The 26,545-nt window shown below is 51.7% G+C and overlaps 1 protein-coding gene across 1 annotated transcript; it reads right to left on the reverse strand.

Moving 5' to 3' along the window:
* Nucleotides 1-744: 744 nt before the first annotated feature.
* GPR157 (G protein-coupled receptor 157) lies at nt 745-13,854 on the reverse strand (the record flags this gene model as incomplete). Its single annotated transcript, XM_083876969.1, has 5 exons — nt 745-1,146; nt 2,342-2,611; nt 4,464-4,655; nt 6,192-6,405; nt 13,478-13,854. 4 exons carry the CDS (start codon nt 13,852-13,854, stop codon nt 2,378-2,380), a joined length of 1,017 nt encoding a protein of 338 aa, XP_083733095.1. The 3' UTR covers nt 745-1,146; nt 2,342-2,377.
* Between the last annotated feature and the right edge of the window lie 12,691 nt (nt 13,855-26,545).

Genomic DNA, 26,545 nt, shown 5'->3' on the forward strand with positions numbered 1-26,545 from the left:
GCTACAACGAGGATTTAAGAAATAAATGATCTGCCTGGAAATCAGGCACACAGTGACTCTGCTTTATCAGCTCTGCACACAAATTGATTTGATTGATTGGCTCCCCGTCAGGCAGGGAGGGGTGGGTTGGGCACTGATCCCCAGCAATAGCAAAGGGCTGGATCCACCTTGGGCTCTGCAAACAACACCCACAGCAGATCCTGGGGTTTTCCTTTAAAAATCCAACGCTGGGCAGGCTCCTGGTAAAGAAAATGAACTTTATTTTGTAAAAAATTGGAGAAAATACTTAAAAAAAAAAAAAAGCAAGTGAGGAGTGTGAATGAGGTTAAAAGATTATCTCCAAATGGCACAAGAAGCCCCATCCCCTCCCCAGCCAGAGCTAGGCAGGTCCTGCTGCAGCCTGGGGGCAAATCCTGATGTCCCTGAGCATGGGGAGCCTGCAGGGCTCTGATTCCTTGGGGAAACCCCCGGGGAGCCTGCAGGACTCTGATTCCCTGGGGAAAACCCTGGAGAACCTGCAGGGCTCTGATTCCCTTGGGAAAACCCTCCAGGGCTCTGATTCCTTGGGAAAACCCTCGGGGACCCTGCAGGGCTCTGATTCCTTGGGGAAAAGCCTCAAGGAACCTGCAGGGCTCTGATTCCTTTGGGAAAACCCCTCCAGGGCTCTGATTCCTTGGGAAAACCCTCGGGGAGCCTGCAGGGCTCTGATCCCTTGGGGAAAACCCCAACAGTGACACCCCTGAGCACCCAGGAGGGACAAACACCCATCACCAGCACCAAACAGACATTGCTACCCCTGTCCCAGGCTGGAGCTCCCGGGAAGGCTCCCAGACCCCCTTCCACAGCAGGGACTGAAATCCCTGCCCAGGACAGTCCCTACAGCAGCTCCTGAAGTTTCCTGTCCTCACAAGAGTTTGTTCATCTCAGAACTCCCCCACACATCAGCCTGGCCAGGCAGAAAGGCAAGACCCCAGAGGAGTTTTCAGCTGTGCAGAGGAGGGTGAGGAGGGAGATGAGGCTGGTCCAGAGGATCCTGACACGGCCCAGGAGCTGAGGGAGCTGAGGGAGCTCTCCAGGGCTGAGCCTCTCCAGCGCTGCTTTCCCCGGGCTGCAGCTCCCTCTGTGGGACTGTGCCACATCTCTGACCTGCAGGGACAGGGACAGGGACAGGGACAGTGACAGTGACAGTGACAGTGACAGTGACACCCCAGGGCTGGGCCACATCCCCGACCTGCAGGGACAGTGACAGTGACACCCCTGCTGATGGGCAGCAGGGGCTGCATCCCCTTGTGGGGAACACCCAGGGCACCAAACATCTCATCTGTGCAGTCCTGACAAAATGTGTGTGCAGGTGGCACCTCACACCAAACCCAGCTACAATTCCCCTCCAGCTCTGACTGTGGCCTGTTTTTGTGGGCCAGACAACTCAGTTCCTGCTTCTACAGGAGGAGCAGCTCAGGGGGAAGGGAGCAGAGCAGTTCTGGAAATGGTTTGGGGGTGTGATGGGGCTGCAGACAGGGACTGGCCCTGAGTAGACAGGGAACCCCCAGGGCAGCAGCAGAACCCGCCCTGTCCCTGCTCTGTGTCACTGCTCTGTGTCTCTGCTCTGTGTCATTGCTCTGTGTCACTGCTCCTTGTCCCTGTCCTGCTCCTCGTCTTTGCTCCGTGTCCCTGCTCCCTGTCCCCTGTTCCTGCTCCCTGTCCCTGCTCCTTGTCACTGCTCCTTGTGTTACTCACTGTCCCTGTTCCTGGTCTCTGCTCTGTGTCCCTGCTCCCTGTCCCTGTCCTGCTCCCTGTCCTTGCTCCGTGTCCCTGCTCCCTGCTCCTTGTCCCTGCTCCATCCCCTGTCCCTGTCCTGCTCCCTGTTCCTGTCCCCTTCTCCTTGTCCTGCTCCCTGTCCCCTGTCACTTCTCCTTGTCCTGCTCCCTGTCCCCTGTCACTTCTCCCTGTCCTGTCCTGTCCTGTCCTGTCCTGTCCTGTCCTGTCCTGTCCTGTCCTGTCTCCTGTCCCTGTCTCCTGTCCTGATCCCCTGTCCCTGCCCCCTGCTCCTTGTCCCCTGTCACTTCTCCCTGTCCCTGCTCCCTGTCACTGCTCTCTGTCCCCTGTCCCTTGTTCCCTGCTCCTTGTCCTGTCCCCTGTCCCCTGTCCTGTCCCCTGTCCCTGTCCTGTTCCCTGCTCCCTGTCCCCTGCTCCTTGTCCTGTCCCCTGTCCCCTGTCCCCTGCTCCCTGTCCCCTGTCCCTGCTCCCTGTCCCCTGTCCCCTGTCCCTGCTCCCTGTCCCCTGTCCCAGCCCTCCCTCCCGTGCCCAGGCCCATCAGGGAAGGTTCCCTCTGCAGTTTTACCACGAGAGAAGGAATCAGCAGCAGCCAGGGCCCAGCTCAGGTGCTGGAGAGCAGCGGCTTCGTCTGCCCAGGGCCGGGCACGTCCTTGTCCCTGTCCTTGTCTCTGTGGGGCTGTGGGGGCTGCCAGGAGCTCTGGGGGCCCTGCCTGGGCCAGTCCAGGGGGTCACAGTGGCCGCAGCAGAGGAGGGAGAGCAGCTTCTCCCGGACCACCCGAGTGCACAGCACGAACAGGATGCAGTTGGCTCCTCCTTGGAACGTGTTCCCAATTCCCTGCAAGGGCAGGAAAGGAATTAACCCAGGGCACCCCCAGAGAGAAAACACGACACCAAAGCAGCTGCAGCACTGACAGTCACCAGTTCTGAGAATAAGGGATTCCAAAATATGAGCTTGGTGGTTTTTTGGGTTTGTTTTGTTTTGGGGGTTTTTTTGAGGTGTTTTTTTTTTGTTTGTTTGGGTTGGGTTTTTTTTGTCGTGGTTTTATTTTGGGGTTTTTTTGTTTGGTTGGTTTTGGGGTGGGGTTTTTTTGGGTTTTTTTAGCTTGTTGGTTGATTGGTTTTTTGTGGTTTTTTAGGGGTTTTATTAGGTTTATTTGGGGGTTTTTTGTTGTTTTTTTTGTTGGTTGGTTTTGGGTTTCAGTTTGTTTGTTTGTTTGTTTGTTTGTTTGTTTGTTTTTCCCAAAAGCAGAGCAGGGCCTTGCTGTCAGGCAGGATCAGGCTGAGCCCTGGAGGACACACACACCCAACACTCCCATGCGACCTGTTCTCCCTCCAGCAAAACTCACCCTGCGAGTGCAGCTTTCCCCTGCAGCCACTAGATGCTGCTGGAGCAGCTCCTGCTGCATCACTGCTGCTGCATTGCTGCTGCATCCCCGTGCAGGGCTCACCTCAGGGCGCAGCTGCTCTTGCAACACCTCAAAAAATCTCTATTTATGGGGACCTGTCACCCCTGATTTTCTTCCTTTCAAGTGTTTGAACCTTTGCAGCGCCGTTCTCACGCTGCTTCACATAAACAATATTGTATCTTAGAATTGATCTGTGTGTTTTGCATTCTTGTTCTCTGAGAGAGAATTGGACTGATGGTCATGGTGACCACAGTGACCATAGTGACCATAGTGACCACAGTGACCATAGCAACCATAGTGACCATAGTGACCATAGTGACCATAGTGACCACAGTGACCACAGTGACCATAGCAACCATAGTGACCATAGTGACCATAGTGACCATAGTGACCACAGTGACCACAGTGACCATAGCAACCATAGTGACCATAGTGACCATAGTGACCATAGTGACCACAGTGACCACAGTGACCATAGCAACCATAGTGACCATAGTGACCATAGTGACCATAGTGACCTTAGTGGCCATAGCAACCATAGTGACCCATAGTGACCATAGTGACCATAGTGACCATAGTGACCACAGTGACCACAGTGACCATAGTGACCATGGTGACCATAGTGACCATAGCAACCATAGTGACCATAGTGACCATAGTGACCATGGTGACCACAGTGACCATAGTGACCATAGTGACCATAGTGACCAGAGTGACCACAGTGACCATAGTGACCATAGTGACCATAGTGACCAGAGTGACCACAGTGACCATAGTGACCATAGTGACCATAGTGACCATAGTGACCTTAGTGGCCATAGCAACCATAGTGACCCATAGTGACCATAGTGACCATAATGACCATAGTGACCACAGTGACCACAGTGACCATGGTGACCATAGTGACCATAGTGACCACAGTGACCACAGTGACCATGGTGACCATAGTGACCATGGTGACCACAGTGACCACAGTGACCATAGTGACCACAGTGACCATGGTGACCACAGTGACCATAGTGACCACAGTGACCATGGTGACCACAGTGACCATAGTGACCATAGTGAGTCAGGAGGTTGTGACCTCCTTGGGGCCAATCTGGGCCTTCTGTAAAAAGTGTATATAAGTAGATTAGAGTCAAATAATAAAAAAATCTCCCATGTCTGACCCTGCTGCTGCCTGCTGCCCTCTGAGAGGCTCCACACCTCACAGTGCAGGGGTGACAGGGACCCCCAAAGCCGTGTGTCCCCCCCTGTGGTGCATTCCCTGCAGACACTCACGTGCAGCACCACCAGCAGCGGGTTCTGCACGGCCGGGGAGTCGCAGAGGGTCAGCACGAAGCGCACGGTGCTCCAGACGCGCAGGAAGATGAAGATGATGGGGATGAGGATCAGCTTCTTGTCCGCCACGCCAGAACGGGGCCGGGGGGACGGGGACGGCAGCAGGGGACGGTACTCGGAGAGGGCGGCGTGCTGGGGGACAGACAGATGGACAGACATCAGGACAGCATGGGCGTGCTGGGGGGACAGATGGACAGACAGGACAGTACAGGTGTGATGGGAGGGACAGATGGACAGATGGACATGAGCACAGCACAGGTGTGCTGGGGGGGACAGACAGACAGATGGACATCAGGACAGCACAGCCGTGATGGGAGGGACAGATGGACATAAGCAAAACTGACACCTGGGACAGGTGCTGGGGAGGGACAGATGGACACATGGACATCCGCACAACCCAACACGGGCCAGCCCCAGGGGCTCTCCCTGGAGCAATCAGAGCCCCGTGTCCTGCGGGCGGTGACGGGCACAGAGAGCAGCACCCACCGCCCTTGGGAACGGTGGAATTCCCGATGGACCAGGCGGGGACAGTGCGGGGACACTGGGGGGACACTGCAGGGACACAGGGGGGACACTGGGGGGACACTGCGGGGGCTCTGTGCGCTGCCCCAGGGTGACCCCAGGACAGGCGCCCGCAGCTCCCGGGGCGGGCAGGGACAGCAGGGCCAGCAGGGCCAGCAGGGACAGCAGGGCCAGCAGGGCCAGCAGGGACAGCAGGGACAGCAGGGACAGCAGGGCCCGGCACAGGCACAGCCCGGCTCAGATTTCCAGCAGGTCACGCTGCTGTCCCTGAGCACGGCCAGGACAGCGTGTCCTGCCTGCTGCACGCAGGGGATGCTGACAGGCACCAGCAAACTTCCTTTCCTTTTCCTTTTCCTTTTCCTTTTCCTTTTCCTTTTCCTTTTCCTTTTCCTTTTCCTTTTCCTTTTCCTTTTCCTTTTCCTTTTCCTTTTCCTTTTCCCTTCCCTTCCCTTCCCTCTCATTCCCCCAAACCATCTGCAGGCCCCTGCCCTGACCAGGGCTGTGTTTATCCCCACCACAAGCAGAGGCAGAAATTTCCAGAAGGAGAAATTTCCATCTACCCACACGTGGGGCTGTTTTTCCCCTAAAACAACTCAGAGAGAAAAAAGGAACCTCTGGATGCTGCTCCTTCTGCAGCATCTGGATCTGTCTGTTATGCAAATGCTGCCCTGGATCCTCATTCTGTGTGTTCACGAGGAACAGCAACAACTGGGGCTCCGAGCTCCCAACCCCTGCCAGGACAGGGACTGTCCAAAGCCTTCCTGGGCTCCCAGGTGGAGCTTTGAGCTGCCAGCACGCAATAACACTGATCAACACAAACTCTCCTTGCAGACACTAAAAGGACGAACTGAGGATTCCAATCTCGGTACAAGTGGAACAGCAGAAAACTGATTAAAGCTGAATTTGTCCTTCACATTCCGTTTCAATTCTTACTGCAGCGTTTCCCTCACGAGCACCCCACAACCCCTGCTCCTTTTCAAAGGGGCTTTTACATCCTTTTTGTGCCAAATCCCTGTGTGATGGTGCTGCTGCATCAGGGCACTGCTTCCCCCAGGGCTGGGCACATCTCAGGGGTCCTGAGGCTGCACAAGGAGCCAGAAATTCAGAATACGCAGCAGGGATGGAACCACCCAGCAGGGCACTCACCGCTCTGTTGATGTGCTTCCTGATGAGGATGTAGAGCACGGGCAGGGTGACGTAGGCCAGGATCTCCCAGGCTTTCCCTGCCAGCAGCATCCACAGCAGGCGATCCTCGGCGTCCAGGTCCACCCAGCACCAGCCCACAGAGACCTTGGAGGCGTCGTAGCCGATCTTCCTCAGGGCCACCGCGGCCACCGTGATGGCCAGGGGGACCCCCCAGCTGAGGGGAGAGCACAGAGAACCAGGGTCAGGCAAGAGAAATCCCAGATGAGCCCCCCACGCCTTGGGAAAACAAGGGGATCCTCCCCCAGACTCATCCCAGGGCTCATCCCAGCGCTGCTGTACCCACCCAGGGGAGGTGGGCAGGGAATGAACCAGGACTGCAAATGGACCCCCTGGGGGAATGAGGGGCACAGAGGAGTCACTCTAGTCTTTTTCAGCTTTCTGATGTTTGCATCAGATTTTTAATTTTTTTTTTTCTCACAGATTTTCAATGGATGTTACGGCAACTGCCTTTCTTGGTTTTGGGAAATTGTTATTGATGTTTTCGCATTTTTCTCTAGAGGAGGGACAACTGATGGACTTCAGGTTTGACCAGTGGGGTCAGAGAGGTGTCAACCTTCATTCTCCAATCCCAGAGTCTGTATAAACCCAAAGGAAAACTAAACCACCTCTGTTTTTGCCCTTACAGCTTGACCCTGTGATTGTTCTTTGGTGTCTGTCTAATGACAGAGGGGCAGTGATGTGTGTGGGACTGATTTTTCTGTGTCTGAGAGGTTTCAGCCTGCTGGCAGCTGCTGATTTTTACCCAAGGAAAAATTTCTCAAGAAAGCTTCTTCTCAAAAAAAAATCTCAGTAAACAACTCTTCCTTTCTCAGAACAATCTTTGTCCAGGTGGTGTTTTGCTGTTTCTCTGGTTAATTAGAGAATTAGAGAGGTGTCGTTCCTATTCACCCCAATCATGTTAACTCTGTATGGGAACACCTTATAAAAAATAATAAGATTTAGACAATAAAAACCTTTTTTTTTTTAATGCTCTTTGTAGTCTGTCATCTTTATTTTGTGTCCTACAAGGGCAGATGTGCTGCTCTCTGAGCTGCCCTGCACAGCCAGGAGCCATCCCTGCCCTCCTCCCCTTCCCTCCCGGGCACAGGGAGGTTGAGGATTTGCCAAAACCAGGGAAATCCCTGTAAAATGTGATTTTCCTGCAGGGCCCAGCCAGCTGATCCCGAGCTTTGGGAGCACAGTCAGCCAAGTCCCAGCCGATTCCAAAGTGAAACACAAAAAATCCACAACTCTGTTCTGTCAGTGGTTTGTTTGCTTGGCTTTTCAGTGGAGGTGTAGTCAGTGTTTTGGGAGAAAAAATGTAATTTCTGAAGGGCAAAGAGGGAGGGGAAAGTCCTGGTGGTAACAGCAAAAAGCCAAGAAATCAAAAAAAGAGCCACATTGACTTCACTTGGAGCTGTGACTTTGGTTTCTCCCTGGACAGCAGAGGCAAACACAGGGAAGCATTTAGAAGAAAAATAACTGTGGTGACACACTCCAGTTAAGTCACTCAGCAGCCTGGGCTGCCCACAACAAACCATGAGGAGGAAGAGAAAAATCCCACCAGCCCAGACAAAAATGACACCACAGCAGTGCCAGGATGTGTCACCTGTCCCTGGAGAGGGGGACAGGCTCAGGGTGAGCCTCCACAACCCTCCTGGTGCAGAGAAAACAAATCCACCACTGCCCTGCTCTGCTAAATCTTCCCCTGACAGCCTGGAGCAGCTGCAGGGAGCCTGGAAAGGATCCTGCCCCCCAAAAAAATCAGACACACCAGACCAGGGAGGCAAAGAGCAGCTGCCTTGACCAGATTATCTGAAATTCCACATCCCAACTGTGGAATCAGAGATCATCCCAACGATATCAGATCTCAAAAAATACCCCATTTAAATAACGTCTGTGGGTTTATATCAAATCGAAAACATCGAATAAAATAAACAAATTTTGTTTCTTCTGTGGGTTTCACCTACCCATGAAAGAAACAAATAAAAATAAAATGAGGCTGTAAAAAAAAAAAATTCAGAGTCAACCCTTGGGCCCCGTTGGGAACATTTTGTTTCAGGGTTCAGCTGGGAACAGGCAGTGCTAATCCCAGCCAGGGCTGTTATTTAAGGCCAGTGGTGCTGCAGGAAACCCTCCCCACTCTGTTATCAGAGCAGACTTCTAAAAACATCCCAAACGTCACCAGCACCATCACAGAGTTTCCACACAACTCAGGAGTTGCTTTGGTAAAACCAGAGATTTTTTTTTTTTTTTTTCTCAGGAAATAAACTGTAAATGCAAAGAAATTCCACTCTCAGAGCTCCTGGAAGAGCTGAGCTGAACTGGGGTAAAGAATTCAAGAGAAATGGCACTTCCTCAGAGAAACCAAGGGGCACTGACAAAAAGGAAGTGAATTAAGAAATTAATTTGTCCAAATGATGATCTCATCATTGAGCTGAAACTGAAAGAGAATTTAGATAAAAACAGGTGGAATTAAGGTGTGGGGAGGGAAGACAGGGCAGTGTCAGCACAGACACAGAGAGGCCACAGCAGGAGAGAATTAATTCACCACTGAGAAAAGGATTTAAAAACCTCCAGGAGAAAACTGGGGAAATAAAAAATAAAAACTGCTGCAAACAGGAGGTTAATTCTCCCTGGAGCTCCATGCTGGAATCAGAGGGATATTCACCACTCACACCAAGCAGGAGGATCACCAATAAAGCGAAATCAGGAAGGAATCAGACATTTCCATGAACTCCAGCTCCATTTCAGGCTGGGAAGGAGAACTGAGACTGGTGATTCAGTTGGTCTTGAGAGCCCCTAAATGACAGACTGGGGAGAGCTGCCAAATGTCAGAGCTTTTACTGAGCTGGGAGAATGAGGAACAGGGACTCCTCAGCCCAGGTGTGTGCAAGGACTGGAGAAAAAAGGACCCAAGAGAAGCAGAAATATCCCTCTGAGCCCCAGGGAGAAATTGTGTGGGCTGAGCCTCTCCAAAGCACACCTGGATGCAAATAATGTGGGAGAAAAAGGAAAATAACTCCTCCTCCCTTTAAAAAGGCTGGAAATCCAGCCTGTGGGACAGACACAACAGGATTTACTCCTCCAGCACAGCTCCTGGTCATCTATGAAATAATAATAATAATAATAAAAAAATCATCCAAGCCAGCAGGTCTTTGCACAATTCACACCAAAACAAGGTGAGTTTCCTCCAGCCCCAGCAGTGCCCAGCTCGCCTTGCCCTGGGTTTTCTGGGGTCAGATTTCTCAATAAGCACATTTTGATTTATGCTGCACAGCTGTTTTATTTCCCCCCTGGGGGCTCCCACAGCAGGAGATTTGCTGACACCTGCCTGCACAGGTTAGACAAGGAGCCATCCCAGGCAGACCTGCAGGAACTCCCTGCTGGGGACAGGAATTTCCACTCTGGGAGGAGGGGAAAAATCAGGATATCCCAGGCAGGGCCAGGATGGAGCTCTGAGCACATTTTGGGGCCAGAAATCCAAATGTGCCCCAGTTCAACCCTGCAGGAGGCAGCCCAGGAAGGGGTCCTGAAAGGACTCAGGCACTCCATGGACATGAATATATATATTCAATGTGTGTGTGTATATATATATATATATATATATATATATATATACACATACACCATGTATATATATATATATATATATATATATACACACATTGTTACAAATGTGTGTATATATATATATATATATAGGGCTCAGGAACTCCATTGACATGAATTTATACGCATTTTTATAAATGTGTGTATATATATACATATATACATACATACATATACATATATATATAAAACATGTATTTTGATATATAGGCATGCACATGTTATAGATTTCTTTAAAATAAAGATATTTATGGTTATAATGATCTGCACAGCCTGACATGAATAGATACACATTGTTATAAATGTGTGTGTACATATATATATATAAAACATATATATTTTGATATATAGCCATGCACATTATAGATTTCTTTAAAATAAGAATATTTATGGTTATAATGATCTGTACAGCCTGACATGAATAGATACACATTGTTATAAATGTGTGTGTATATATATATTTTTTTATATATATAGGCATGCATGCTATAGATTTCTTTAAAATAAGGATATTTATGGTTATAATGATCTGCACAGCCTGACATGAATAGATACACATTGTTATAAAAGTGTGTGTGTATATATATATAACATATATATATTGATATATATGTATATGCATATGCATGCATATGTTACAGATTTTTTTAAAATAAGGATATTTATGGTTATAATGATCTGTACAGCCTGACATGAATAGATACACATTGTTATAAATGTGTGTGTACATATATATATATATAAAAAAAATATATATTTTTATATATAGCCATGCACACATTATAGATTTCTTTAAAATAAGAATATTTATGATTATAATGATCTGCACAGCCTGATCAGGAAATGAAATATTGTCATCAGGAAATCAAACGTTGTCAGGAATTGGTACCAAAAGCAGGAAACAACCCCAAGGTGGGTTCTGTCTGTCTGGTCCTTTCCCCACCCCAAGCTGAGGTGATATCACCTTCTCCCACAACAAAGGTGATGTTTTTTTCCCAAGCTGCTGACACCAACCCTGGGGAATCCAGGGGCAGAGAGCAGCCTGCCCATTTGCCGCATGCCAGAACTCACATTTTACAGCCACCCAAGTGTCCCCAAAGCTGACTCCAGCCTTGTTTTCAAAGCTCATCTCGAGCCCAACAAGCTCCAAAAGCAAAGCAGAGGCTGCAGCTCCCCAGCCCAGAATTGGTGGATGTTTTACCACAGGAATGGTGGTACCAACCTGCCTGACAGGTTTGACCCACTGGGCACATCCTGATTTCCCTCAGGAAAATAAATTCCAACTAAAATTCCAACTTCCAACCCGTGTTTAGTCAGCTCCATCTCCCAGCATCGTGTCCAGAGTTTGATTTCTCAGAGTTTCATTTCTCAGAGTTTCATTTCTCAGGTAAGTACAGAAGGGCAGGGAATTAGAGCAGGGATGTGTCAGCAGGGGATGGGCACAGAACACGTCCTCACTTGTTTTCTCTGCCTCTTCAGGCAGCTCATAAAGCTTTAAACACTGGCCCTGCACAGACCAGGAGGCTTTTACAGAGCAGAACCTGACCACAGCCTTTAAAAAGAGCAAATGTTGTTGTTCTTTTTCTAAATCAGCACCAAGCACTGAAATGGCATCTCATTTTTTACTGTAAAGAACCAAAAAATCGAATTAATTCAGCCAGAAGCAGCTCTGTCTGAGCATCTCTCCCTGTGTGTCATGGGGTTAGAGAACTCTCCCAGGATTTTTACAGATTCTGGAGCCAGAGCTGCTCCAGTGGCTCTCCACACTTGGCAGCACTAACCCAGCAGGAGAGGCTGAAGCACAAAAGCCACAGCAGCAATTAGCAGACAGGGAAAATTACAAATAGGCCAGATCTGCCCGAGCTCTTTGATGTGCCTGGTGGAGCCACAAATGCCCACGGAGGAGTCAGACTTGTTTTTTTTTTTTCATATCCATTAAGCAACATGTGGCTCTCTCCCAGCAGCCTGTCCTCAGCACAGCTCGGAGTGCAACTGCCTATTTACTGCAGATGAAATAACATAAATTATTATTTAATAATAATAATAATAATAATAATAATAATAATAATATGCACGTCTCCAGTGCATCCCCTCAGCTCCTCACAGCCCTTGTGGGAGCAGAAATTCCAGCAGGAATTCCTCCCTGGTTCAGCCTCAAAGTCTCTCTCTGGCCCATCCTCACCTGGATTCTGCTGCAATCCGTTTCAGATGCTGCCTGAAACTAAAAGGTGACAAATATTTGACTGAGAAACCAAAGAAAATTCTCTGCTTGTCCTCAGGGCTTTTTTTTTCTTTTTTTTTTTTTTTTCTTTTTTTCTTTTTTTTTTTATTTTTTTTTTCTTTTTTTCTTTTTTTTGTTTGGTTTTTTTTTGGGGGCGGTTTTTTTTTTTTTTTTTTTTTTTTTTTGTGGGTTTTTTTGTGTGGGGTTTTTTTTTTTTTCCCCTTTTAAACCAGATCACGCCTCTTATAATTTATTGCAAAAGCTTGTCAACACAAGGGGACTAAAGGATCAGTGTTTTTGCCCAGCGTGGACACAGCACATGATTCCACAAGCTCCAATTGCATAATGAAAGCTTTTTACTGAACGTGACGTGGAAAATCAGTGCCCCAAATAGCAGAAAGTGAGACACGGAGCTGCTCTGTGGTCTGGTTTTCAATCAAACACGCCAAAACAACCTCCAGAGTGTTTCTGCGGCAGGTTGATCACCTGTGGACAACGTTCCCCTGTGAGTGTGGGGTCACAGTGACCTGCCTGGGCTGGGGGAGGATCCCAGAGCAGACCAGACTGACGGGGGAAATTGGGGACCTGTGGGAGCAGACCCCAAATCCCTGGACATCACATCACACACACACCAGGTTTGTTATATCACTCCTGCAACATCAAAGCAGAACTGGAGGGAAAGCAAAAGGATTCTCAGCCATCAGAACCTGTCAGAGATTTTTTCCCAAGTGACCTTGAACTAAAAAAAAGCTTAAACTTCTCCACGTCTCCAACTCCTCACTTGGGAAAGGGAAAGGGAGAAGAAGTGGGTTGAAACAGAGTTAAAACACAGCAAAAGGAATGAGAGGGGAAGAAGAGGAGGAGAAGGAGAAGGAGAAGGTGAAGAAGGAGAAGGAGAAGAAGTAGAAGAAGGAGAAGGAGAAGGAGGAGAAGATGAGGAGGAGAAGGAGAAGGAGAAGGAGGAAAAGAAGGAGAAGAAGGAGAAGAAGAAGGAGAAGAAGGAGAAGGAGAAGGAGAAGGAGAAGGAGGAGAAAAGATGAGAAGGAGAAGGAGAAGAAGAAGGAGAAGAAGGAGAAGAAGAAGGAGAAGAAGGAGGAGAAGGAGAAGGAGAAGGAGGAGAAAAAGATGAGAAGGAGAAGGAGAAGAAGAAGGAGAAGGAGAAGAAAGGAGATGAAGGAGAAGGTGAAGGAGAAGGAGAAGAAGGAAAAGGAGAAGGTGAAGAAGGAGAAGAAGGAGAAGGAGGAGAAGAAGGAGGAGGAGGAGAAGGAGGAGAAGAAGAAGACAAGAAGGAGAAGAAGGTGAAGGTGAAGGAGAAGGAGAAGGAGGAGAAGAAGACAAGGAGCAGAAGAACACAAATGACCCCAAGGCTCCCTGAGGAGGGAACAGGACAGGTCCTGGAGCTCCCAGCACCCACCTGACGGCGTGGAAAGCCCAGAGCAGGGCCGGGCCCGCGGGGCAGCCCCTGACCAGGCTCAGGTACAGGTACAGCGCCACGGCCATGGTCCAGAAGAAGGAGCTGGTGTTGGCGAAGGTGGACACGGCTCCCTGCAGGACACAGTCCCACGAGGAGCTCTGGAAGTCCCGCAGGACCCCGTAGAAGTAGGAGAGGGCGGAGAGCAGGTCGGCCAGGGACAGGTAGAGCAGCAGCTGCCGGGGGCCCGTCCGCAGCTCGGCCCAGCGCGCCTGGGACAGCAGCAGGAGCACCGAGCCCAGGCAGGACACCGCGCACGACAGCAGGACCGCCACTCGCTCCGGGACAGGGACACGGGCCGGGGGCAGCGCGGCCGACATGGGCGGGACAGGGGACAGGACAGGGGACAGAGGGGACAGAGAGGGGACAGAGGGGACAGGGGACAGGGGACAGGGGACAGGGGACACAGGGGACAGGGGACACAGGGGATAGGGGACAGGGGACACAGGGGACAGGGGACACAGGGGACAGGGGACAGGGGACAGAGGGGACAGAGAGGGGGGAGAGGGGACAGAGAGGGGACAGAGGGGACAGAGCTGGGGGAGAGTGGGAAACAGTGGGATGGAGCGAAAGGACAGCAGGGAACAGTGAGGGACAGGGCGGGGACAGAGTGGGGAGAGAGAGGGGACACAGGGGACACAGGGGGGGAGAGGGGAAAGGGGGGACAGAGCTGGCACAGAAAGGACAGAGAGAGGGAACACAGGGGACACAGGGGATAGAGGGGACACAGGGGACAGAGAGGGGGGAGAGGGGACAGGGGACAGAGAGGGAAGAGAGGGGAGAGAGGGGACACAGGGGATAGAGGGGACACAGGGGACAGAGCGGGGAGAGAGGGGACAGAGGGGACAGAGAGAGGGAACACAGGGGACACAGGGGACAGAGCGGGATGGAGCAAGGGGAGAACGGGGAGACAGCGTGGGACAGCGGGGACAGAGCGGGGACAGAGGGGACAGAGCTGGGAGAAAGCACGGAACAGCGGGATGGAGCGAGGGGACAGTGGAGGACAGCGAGATGAAGCGAGAAGACAGAGAGGAGTGAGGGGACAGCGGGATGGAGCGACAGGACAGCGGAGCGGAGCGAGGGGACAGGAGGGGACAGCGGAGGGAAGCGAGGGGACAGGAGGGGACAGCGGAGGGAAGCGAGGGGACAGGAGGGGACAGCAGAGAGAAGCGAGGGGACAGGAGGGGACAGCGGAGGGAAGCGAGGGGACAGGAGGGGACAGCAGAGAGAAGCGAGGGGACAGCGCGATGCGGCCCCGCGGGACGGGCGCGCTCTGCCCGCAGTGACCGGCTCGGAGTGGCCGCAGTGTCCGGAGTGGCCGCACTGACTGGAGTGTCCGGAGTGCCCGCGGTGCCCGCACAGCACACCCAGCCCGGCCCAGCCCCGGGAGCGCCGGCCCGACCCGCCCCGTCATGTGAGAGCGGCCCCGCCCCGGGAACAGCCGGGACAGGACAGGGATGGGACAGGGATGGGACAGGGACAGGGATAGGGATGGGACAGGGATGGGACAGGGACAGGGGACAGGGACAGGGATAGGGATGGGACAGGGATGGGACAGGGACAGGGGACAGGGACAGGGATAGGGATGGGACAGGGATGGGACAGGGACAGGGGACAGGGACAGGGATAGGGATGGGACAGGGATGGGACAGGGACAGGGGACAGGGATGGGACAGGGATGGGACAGGGACAGGACAGGGATGGGACAGGGATGGGACAGGGGACAGGGGACAGGGACAGGGATGGGACAGGGATGGGACAGGGACAGGGGACAGGGATGGGACAGGGATGGGACAGGGACAGACACAGAAAATCTCCTTTAATGACTGGAATTCACCCCACCAGCTCCTAAAAGAGCTTTGTGACACACAGGCTGCACTCTGCGTCTCACTGGGTGAGCTGTAACTACAGGAATTTACCTCCACTGTGAGACAGAATGCACCGACACAACATTTTAATTTTCATTTGAACAGTTTTGACTTTGCCTTTTGCAGCTGGGGAGGAAGCTGGGCTGGGGCACAGTTCTCCATTTACTGGGAACCTGCCCACAGGGGGGTTTTGGCATTTAAACATTTAATCCTTGGGGTTTTTAGTGCTGCTGAGGAGCTGAGAGCCCCTCTGGTGCCACAGGCAGTGCCCTCACCCTGTGCTGCTCCCCTGGACTCAGTGGGACACTTTATCAGAGGTGAAGACACTCCATGGGACAGCACAGGACAGAAATTCTGCTCTGGTTTTGTTTCACTCCCCTGAAATGCTCCAAGCTCTGGGCTGCCCCTGAACCATCCAGAGCCTGCCTCTCACCCCAGCTCAGGGCAGGGGTGGGTGAGGAAGGAAATCCTCTGCCTCCTTTATAGGTTTGTTTGGGTTTTTTTTAAATTAGAAACTTTTAAAGGAGTTGCCTTTAGCTCTCCCACTTTAAGGCGATGGATGGAGTGACAGCTCTGACTCCCACTGTCCCCAGCACAGCACAGACAGCCAGTGTCCCCAGCACTCCCAGTCAGTGTCCCCAGCACAGCACTCCCAGTGTCCCCAGAATGGCCAGCCAGTGTCCCCAGCACAGCACTCCCAGTGTCCCCAGCACAGCACAGATACTGTCCCCAGCACAGTGTCCCCAGCACTCCCAGTGTCCCCAGCAGAGGTCGCTGGTGGCCCTACAGTCCCAGTGTCCCCAGCACAGTGTCTCCACCACTGCCACTGTCCCTAGCACTCAGTGTCCCCAGCACACACAGATACTGCCCCCAGTACAGTGTCCCCAGCAGTCCCAGTGTCCCCAGCAGAGGTCACTGGTGGCCCAGCGCTCCCAGTGTCCCCAGCACTCACAGATACTGTCCCCAGCACTGCCACTGTCCCCAGCACAGCCAGACAGTGTCTCAGCACACTGTCCCCAGCATGCACAGCCCAGTGACCCCAGCACAGCACAGCCACTGTCCCCAGCACAGACAGTGTCCCCAGCACTCACGGGCCCCCAGCACAGCACTCCCAGTGTCCCCAGCAGAGGTCCCTGGTGTCCCCAGCAGTCCCAGTGTCCCCAGCAGAGGTCCCTGGTGGCCCAGCAGTCCCAGTGTCCCCAGTGTCCCCAGCAGAGGTCCCTGGTGTCCCCAGCAGTCCCAGCTCTCCCATCCCCGCTGTCCTGCCCCAAGCAGCCCCTCTGCAGGAGGAGCCCTGGACAGCAGCAAAGGGACCTGGGCCACCTTTCCCTGTCCCTCCATCACTCCCACAGCTCACACTTTCACACTTCCAGCCCGGAGAAAAAGCTGAGTCCAATTCCATTGAACCCATAAAAAATTATTTAAAAAGCAGATGAGCACTGCAATAACCAGAACACTTTAACATTTGAGATCTCAAACCACCACGCAGCCAATTCCAACCAAGGAAGGCAGACACGGTGACTGAAAATAAGAGAATTAAAGCTACTTTTGGTTAATTCCACCTCCTCTGGATGCACTGACTGAAAATAAACCGAATTAAAGCCAGTTTTGATTTATTCCCAGCCCTCTGGAAATCCCCTTGAGACATCCCAACACAAGAGGCAGCTCCTGGAGTAACAAATCCTGAGTTTTGGCAGCTCAGGGTGGGAATAGAGGAACTATATCCCAGGAAAAAGCTGCTGGGTGGGGACTGAGCCCAGAGCAGGGTTTGTACCCCACACACAAATCCAGAGGTTTTTCTTCCAGGCAGCAGAAATTGCTCAGTCATTTCAAACAGCCCCATTAGCATAAAAAAGTGTCGTCAGGCTGCAGAGATGGCACAAGGATTCCAGCCAGCAGCTCTCAAAATATATTTAAAAAAAAAAAAAAAAAAAACTCACAGAGAGCAATAAGAATTTTTTTTTTTTTTTAATTTTTTTTTGCAGGCAGAATGTAATTAGTGACACTGCTGGAACCCAGCCAGCAGCAAATCAATGGGTTTAAAAGATGCTCCGAAGTGTTTTGTGCTGGTTATTAATTAATTTCGAATTCAAATGAGGGGGGATTAACGTGGGATGTTCCTTCACGCCGTGGCCGCGTGGAGGAAAAAAAAAAATAAAGTTATTAATGTTGTACATTCCCTAATGAAAACAGAGAATGCCACCAACAAACAGCAAAAAAATGACATTTAAGGCCCTGATGGGAGACCCAGCAGCTGAGGCTGCAGGGGAGGCAGGGAAAGGCCCTTTGCAAAGGGCATTTACACCCAATGCAAACGGGCTGACTCTGCCCTGATCCCCCTGGAATTATTCACTGATGTTTTTGTGATATTCTCATTACCCATAATAGCAAAGTGTGGAGTGCACCTCTTATATTTAGCAGTTGGAAAATAGGCCAGATTGGAGGAATTTTGGGGAGAATTTTTAGCTTTTACTGCAAACCAAACGTGGGGAAGGGCTGGGGTTTAGCACAGGTGAGACAGAAATGATGGTGAGAGCCCCAAACTGGAAAAAAAAGCCACAAGGCACATCCTTGAAATCTCATTAATGGTTAAACATGAGTGATTTGGAACAAAAAAAATGCAAAGCAGAAAAAGGAAGATTTTGCCACAGGGATAGAAAAGGTGTAGAACCCTCCAGAGGTATTTAGGGGGGAATAAAGAAATAGCAAAACCTGCAGTGCTGAATTAAATCTTCTTTTCCTCTTCTTCCTCCTCTGTGGTGTGGTGACATCGGTGCCATCAGTGCCATCGGTGACATCAGTGCCGTCAGTGACATCAGTGCCATTGGTGCCATCGGTGCCATCAGTGACGTCAGTGACATCAGTGACGTCAGTGCCATCAGTGCCATCAGCGCCATCAGCGCCATCAGTGCCATTGGGGCCATCAGTGCCATCAGTGCCGTCAGTGCCATCGGTGCCGTCAGTGCCATCAGCGCCATCAGTGCCATCAGTGCCTCAGTGCCATCAGTGCCATTGGGGCCATCAGTGCCATCAGTGCCGTCAGTGCCATCAGTGCCATTGGGGCCATCAGTGCCATCAGTGCCGTCAGTGCCATCAGTGCCGTCAGTGTTGTCAGTGCCATCAGTGCCTCAGTGCCATCAGTGCCATCGGTGCCATCAGTGCCATCGGTGCCATCAGTGACATCAGTGTCGTCAGTGTTGTCAGTGCCATCAGTGCCATCAGTGCCATCGGTGCCATCAGTGCCATCAGTGCCATCAGTGCCATCAGTGTTGTCAGTGCCATCAGTGCCATCGGTGCCATCAGTGCCATCAGTGACATCAGTGCCGTCAGTGTTGTCAGTGCCATCAGTGCCATCAGTGCCATCAGTGCCATCAGTGCCATTGGTGCCATCAGTGCCGTCAGTGCCATCAGTGCCATCAGTGCCATCGGTGCCATCAGTGACATCAGTGACATCAGTGACATCAGTGCCATCAGTGCCATACCCCCCCGGGCTGGGGGAAGCCCAAAAATGTGCAGCACTTCTAGGGCAGTATACTTGCTGATTGCTTCCTCACTACTGCTCACAACAACCAGCTAAGACACTGCCAAAGAAACACTCACAGCTGGGGCCGGGGCTGGGGTCCCCCTCTCCTCTCTCTGCTCCGCTCGGGGTCACGGCCTGGGGACAAACACAGTCAGGGAAGGGGCTGCAGCAGGGCTGGAGAAAAGGTTTTAAGGGTGAAGAGGGTCAAGCTGATAAATGCAGAGTTATTCTGTCCTTTACCCCCAGATCCTGCTTAGGGGATGTAAAAATCACCAATGTTAACGAGGCAAACAGAGCTGATTTGTCTGGGATCTGTATTTATCTCAAGTCTCCCACATCATCATTCGGGCAAGGCAGTGGGAAAATAAAGTGTTTTCAAATGGTGAAGGGTTTGAGATGCAAAACTTGTTTAAATATAATACTTATGTATCGATATTTTAATATATATTATATATATTTTAATATATATAATAGATTATATATAACTATAATACTTATATATACAATATTTACATATGGAAATATGTATGTATAATATATAATATACATTATATATTATGTATATAACATATATTATGTATATAGTATATATTCTATATTATGTGTATAACATATATTATATATTATGCATATAACATATATTTTATATTATATTTATTTATATCATTATATATAATATATCGATATATTTTATATAAAATATACAACAATATATTAAAATATTTTAATATATTATATATAATATTATATATATTATACATTATATATATTATATATATTATATATATTACATACTATATATTATATATATTATAGAGATATTAATATATGTTATATATTATTATATAATATATAATATCTACAAATATTTATATATTATATATAAATAAATACAATATAATATAAAAATATAAGAAAATATAAATATAAGAAAATATAAATATAAATGTAAATATAAATATAAATATAAATATAAATATAAATATAAATATAAATATAAATATAAATATAAACCTGTTGGTGTTTTCACTGCCCTGCTCAGGGGGCACAGAGAATGGACAAGAAGAGAATTCACAGAGAACACAAAGGGAGAAAAGTCACCAATACCCACCTGCACTGATCACTCTGCTGTTACACCCTGCAGCATCCTGGGGTACTCAGGATCCAGGATTATCCACCATTCCTGCACCCTCAGCTCCTGGAAACACACAGGGACAGGTGGGAAAACAACCTGCAGGACAAAGGAACTCGTCCCTTCAGGTGATCTCAGCCCAAGGGGCTCCTGTGCCACACCTGAGAGCAAAGGTGCTGCTCTGCTCCTGCCACCCCTGGGGTGCCCAGACCCCCCAACCTCCAGCCCCATCCCCAAATCTCACATTCCCAAAGCTCCAGGGTCTGGTTTGTGTTCAGACAGCAGGACGGGCTGAGCTGAGACTCTCGGTCCTTTCTGGCTCTCACCCTGGGGAAAACAAATAAATCCACAAGTAGAACTTAAAGAGGTGCCACTCAAAGTTCGTGTGGTCAGATTTGCCATTTAAGGGCTCCAAAATTGCAATTTTTCTCTTTAGAGAAAAAATAACACAGGAGCTGCTTCCCTTCACATTGATTTTTTTGGGGTGCTTTGCCTGGAGAGAAGAACCTGAGGAGCCTGAAAAAAAAACCCAGAAAATCCCCCCTGTGTGCTGGGGTGGGTGCCTGGATCCCAACTCCTGCTAAACCTCACTGCAGGGGTGACAAAACAGCAGGGAAAAGCTCTTTGGTGGATCACATAACACTGAATTACCAATGAAAAAAAAAACCATCAGCATAAAACAACAACAAGCTGAGGGGTGTGGGAGGTGAAAAACAAAAAACCTCTCCAGTTACAGAAATTCTGCATTCCAAGAGAGGTAAAAAGGTCCTGCCAGGTGAGATGTGCAGAGATCACTTTGTCAGCACAGAAATATGTGATGCCACGTTCAATGGGCTTTATTTCGCCCCAGCACATTTGTTTCACTTCACTCCCTGCATTGTGCCTTCCTCCTGCTGTCAGCAAGTGGAATTTTTACATTCTGAGCAGCCCAGTCGGGCCCTGAGCTGGGAGGTGAAGAATTGCACTAAAAACCTGAGCAATTCCCACTGAAAAACCTGATGTAAACAGATCCTCTGCCTCTGGAAGCTTCAGGTATTTCCTGTTGTAAAGGCAAAACTAAAGCTGAATTTTTGTCTGTGAAATGTTTGGGTGAAACCCAGCAAGAGGAGGAAGTTGGAGTGAAAAAGACCAAGTGACAAGTTTTCACACCTCAGAAAGATTTGGGTGGAAACCCCGAATTTCCAGTGCCTGTTTTAAACCAGGCTGACTTCAGAACTACCCCGGGATGTTCAGTGTGACACCATTCCTGCACCTCACCCAACTCAGCTAAAACACACAGACTGAACCAAAATGTCCTTTTAAAGCTGCCCTTTGGCAGATACCACCAACAAAAAAAAAAAATCTTATCAGGTAAAATAAACACCAGTTCTGCCCAGTTTGCCTCCAGAGAAGGACTTGGAGGGGTTCTGGGGTTCAGTCCATCAGCTCCACCAGCAGCTGAGTCAGAGCTGTGAATTGCCAGAGCTGTTAATTGTGGTGCAGACAGGGCCCAGACACAGCAGGCTGCAGCAGAGGATGCTCCTGCTCCCTGGCAGCCTCACTCTGCAGAGCCAGGACAGCCTGAGGACACCGGCCTGGGGGATGATTCTGCTGATTCAGGAGCTGGGGAACAGCCTGGGCAGAGTCCAGACTGCGCCAGGAGGAGCTGTGAGTCATTAACCACTGCAGAGAGCAGGGCCAGGATGGATCAGGGGCCAGGATGGGATCAGGGGCCAGGCTGGGATCTCAGAGATCAGGCTGGGATCAGGATGGGATCTCAGGGCCAGGATGGGATCAGGGATTAGGGTGGGATCAGGGATCAGGATGGGATCTCAGGGCCAGGCTGGGATCTCAGGGGCCAGGCTGGGATCAGGGGCCAGGATGGGATCTCAGGGCCAGGCTGGGATCAGGCTGGGATCAGGGATCAGGCTGGGATCAGGGATTAGGGTGGGATAAGGGACCAGGCTGGGATCAGGGCCAGGATGGGATCAGGGATTAGGGTGGGAATCTCAGGGATCAGGCTGGGACCAGGGATCAGGCTGGGATCTCAGGGCCAGGCTGGGATCAGGGGCCAGGATGGGATCTCAGCACTGCTCTCACTTCTCAGCCCAAACAGGAATCTGGGGGTCACAGCTGAGCTGGTCCAGGTAAAACAAGTTTATCCAACCCAGGATGCTCCTGACCTGGCCCCAGGTCACTCTGCTGGGACACAGGACAGAAGATGCTGCCAGGCTGATCCACTGCAGAGATTTTATGTCACAGCACCTTTTTAACTTGTTAAACTCCTCCTCCTCCTTTATCAGGACTTTGAGAGCCCCCTGGACATGCCTCCCTCCTTTCCCCCAAGGCCAGACCCACCCAATTTTACATTTGTTACCCTCAGATTCTCCCCAGCCTTGCAGAAAGGACCATCTCCCCTGCAAGATGCATTTTCCAGATCCCCAGGAGGGAACTGCAACATCCCAGACCTGCAGAGAGTCCTGCACCTCCCCTGCAGAGGGGCCAGGGCAGACTTACATCACCAGGGGAAGGTTCCAGCTCCATTTCCAGTAAAATGCAATTCCTTTAACTCCAATTCCTCTTCCCAAAGCCTTCTCTGGTCCCCTGGGTGCAGGAATCTTTATCCAGGGCTGCTCCAGACAGGCTGGGAAGAAGTTGAATGCCTGGTCACTTCTCCTACAATGTATTCAAATGAAAACAAAAATAAATATATAAAACTTGAGGGTTTGAATTTAGATCCTCACTCCTGTATAAGCCCCTTCAGCTGAGCCTCCCTTTGGAAGGAAAACAATGGCCTGTGTGTTATTAACTTCTCTCCATTTGCATTAAGAAATGATCTGTACCAGTCACTAGAAGATTATTGGTGGTTCACCTTCAAAATTCAGGGAAAAACAGGCTTGACTATAAAACTGACTGGTTTTGGAACCCCAAAACACCCTGGTAATGAAATATCAAAATACCCTGGCCTGAGCTAATGAAATATCCCACTGACTGTGCAGGGGAGATCACAAATTAATTCATTTTATATCAGAGACACAGAGCACGGGTGGGTCTGTGCTCAGAGTTAAGGCAAACCAGAGCTCTCCTCTCCCCCTGTGAGCACTTGGGATGTTAATTGTGTTCTCCATCACAGAGAGAATGAGGAGAAAACACACTGGGCCAGGTGAGAGCTCTGGGGGAGGATGGGGAGGATGGAGGGGAGGGAGGGGATGGGGAGGATGGAGAGGATGGAGGGGATGGAGGGGATGGGGAGGATGGAGAGGATGGGGAGGATGGAGGGGATGGAGGGGATGGGGAGGATGGAGAGGATGGAGGGGATGGAGAGGATGGAGGGGATGGAGGGGATGGGGAGGGAGGGGATGGAGGGGATGGAGAGGATGGAGGGGATGGAGGGGATGGGGAGGATGGAGGGGAGGGAGGGGATGGAGGGGATGGGGAGGATGGAGAGGATGGGGAGGATGGAGAGGAGCCTGTGCCCAGTGTGGCAGCAGAGGGGAGCAGCTGCCAGCCCCTCACAGAGGATTCAGCAGCCAGCCTGGTGTTCCCCGTGTGAGTGCCTGACATGGCCATGGATCAGAGAGAGCCCAAAGTCACATCAGTCCCTTGTCACAGCTCAACTCCACAACAATTCCTTATCTCACACAGCCCAATTCCACACCAATCCCTTGTCTCAATCGGCCACGGGGCAGGAGCAGCCTCACCTGGGGCAGCCTCACCTGGGCACGGGGAACGGGGCAGTAGAAGGAGCAGAACTCACCTGGGGCAGAGCTCACCTGGGCACAGGGCAGAGAAGGAGAAGGAGCAGCTCTTACCTGAGGGTAGCGCTCACCTGGGCCCGGGGCGGTCCCCGCTCCCCTCCCGGGCCCGAGCGCGGCCGCACAGCCCGGGGCTGGAGCTGGAGCTGGAGCTGGAGCCGGGGCCGGGGCCGGGGCCGCAGCCGGAGCCCTGCCCGGGCAGGGGCGGGCTCAGCCCTGAACAAGCCCGGACAAGCCCCAGGAAAGGCTCTTCCTGAGCCGGGGACAGCGCCAGCCCCGAGGGGACACCGCGAGGGGACAGCGGGGACAGGGACAGGACAGGGACAGGGACGGGGATGGGACAGGGGACAGGGACAGGGGACAGGGGACAGGGGACAGGGACAGGGATGGGGATGGGACAGGGACAGGGACAGGACAGGGATGGGACAGGGACAGGGACAGGACAGGGACAGGACAGGGATGGGACAGGGACAGGGACAGGGACAGGACAGGGATAGGGACGGGGACGGGACAGGGATGGGACAGGGACAGGGACACGGGCACAGCACGGGATTGCTGCCACAGCCCCAGACTTCTGTCACAGCTCTGGACTGATTCCTGCCACAGCACAGGATTCCTGCCATTGCTCCTGGTTGATTCCTGCCACAGCTCAGGATTTATTCCTGCCATGGCACAGGATTCCTGCCACAGCACGGGCCCCTGGGGCTGCTGGAGGCACAGGGGCTGTCAGGAACAGCTCCAAAACTCAGGTGCGGGTCCAGCTCTGCTCAGCTCCCCTGCAGCTCCTCCCAGAGCCAGTGGCCAAACAGACTCTGCTGTGTTGTGGAGCCAGGAGGTGCAGCCTGGATGGCCACCCTTGGGAGAGCTCAGGGGTGGAAGTGAGATAAGAGAGTGAAGACCTTGTTCCAATCCATTCCATCTCCTTTTGTGTTGAATATTCTGATTTACAGTGACCAACCGGCGCCAGATACAAACCCTACAGACTTTGCCTGCAGCCCATGAGAACTGCTCTATCACCACATCATCCTGTATTCTAAACTCTAAAGAGACTTTTCTTCTCCCCCTTTTCCCTGATGCCTTGGCAGGGTGGAGAGGGGCTGCACCCTTGGGGCCTTTTGTTTTCTGTCCTTCCACCCATCTCCAGCTCATCCCCGTCTTCCTCCCTGCCATGATCACATCTCAGAGCTGGATTTCATTTCTATTTCACTCACAGCTTTTACATCTCTAATATTTCTTACCATACAATCATATCCACCAGCCCTTCCTGTCCCATCTTTCCCAAGCCCAGCAGATCAATGCAGGACCAGCCCTTCTCCTGCAGGACAAGGCAGGGTGATCCAAGCCAAGCATCACCTGCACTGCACCAGCAGGAGCCTCTCCTTGGTGCCTCCTGCCAGCCCTGCTGCTCCACAGGGCTCTGCCACTGTCCCCTGTGTCCCCACAGGGCTCTGCCATGTCCCCTGTGTCCCCACAGGGCTCTGCCACTGTCCCCTGTGTCCCCACAGGGCTCTGCCATGTCCCCTGTGTCCCCACAGGGCTCTGCCACTGTCCCCTGTGTCCCCACAGGGCTCTGCCATGTCCCCTGTGTCCCCACAGGGCTCTACCAGTGTCCTCCCTGTCCCCACAGGGCTCTGCCAGTGTCCCCCCTGTCCCCACAGGGCTCTGCCACTGTCCCCTGTGTCCCCACAGGGCTCTACCAGTGTCCTCCCTGTCCCCACAGGGCTCTGCCACTGTCCCCCCTGTCCCCACAGGGCTCTGCCATGTCCCCTCTGTCCCCACAGGGCTGGGGCAGCCCGGCTGAGGAGGCTGCAGAGCTGCTGCTGCAGTGGTGGCTTCTCTGAACCCGAGTTCACTTCTCCTCCTGGAGCTGCAGGTCCCTGAGCCCCTGGGGACACAGAGACACAGCCCTGTCCCTCCTGGGCCTGGAGGACACCACGGGGGGACATCAGGGAAAGGATGTCCAGGGAAGGGACATTGGGGAAAAATCCAGGGGAAAGGTCATCAGGGAAGGGACATTCAGGGAAGGGACATTAGAGAAAAGACGTCCAGGGAAGGGACATCAGGGAAGGGACATCAGGAAAGGGACATCAGGGGAAGGACATCAGGGAAGGGACATCAGGGAAGGATCCAGGGGAAAGGTCATCAAGGGAGGGACATTCAGGGAAGGGACATCAGAGAAAAGATGTCCAGGGAAGGGACATCCAGGGAAAAATCCAGGGGAAAGGACATCAGGGAAGAGATTAGGGAAGGGACACCAGGGAAGGGACATCAGGGAAAGGACATCAGGGAAAAATCCAGGGGAAAGGACATCAGGGAAGGGACATCAGGGAAAGGACATCAAGGAAGGGACATTCAGAGAAGGGACATCAGGGAAAGATCCAGGGAAAGGACATCCAGGGAAGGATCCAGGGAAAGGACATCAGGGAAGGACACCAGGCAGAGGACACCGCATCCACCCCCAGGCACGGGCGATGGGCTCGGCCAAGTCAATCAGTAAATGTGTGCAGGGGAAGCAGCCCGGGCCAGCCTTGGCTGTCACAGCACCTGCAGCAGCATCTTCGCGTCCCGGGCGTCCCTGTCCCCCTCCCCTCCCCTGCAATGTCCTTTTAGGCGTCCCTGTCCCCCTCCCCTCCCCTGCAATGTCCTTTTAGCGGAGCGGTTCCCGGGCAGGGATTTGCTGCAGTGCATCACCGCGGGGCCGTGCCAGCAAAGCCCAGGGAGCGTTCCCGGCGCTGCCCCGGAGCGGGGCCGGTA

Source organism: Zosterops lateralis (assembly GCF_965231275.1).
Source record: "Zosterops lateralis genome assembly, chromosome: 22".
Taxonomy (NCBI): Eukaryota; Metazoa; Chordata; class Aves; order Passeriformes; family Zosteropidae; genus Zosterops; species Zosterops lateralis.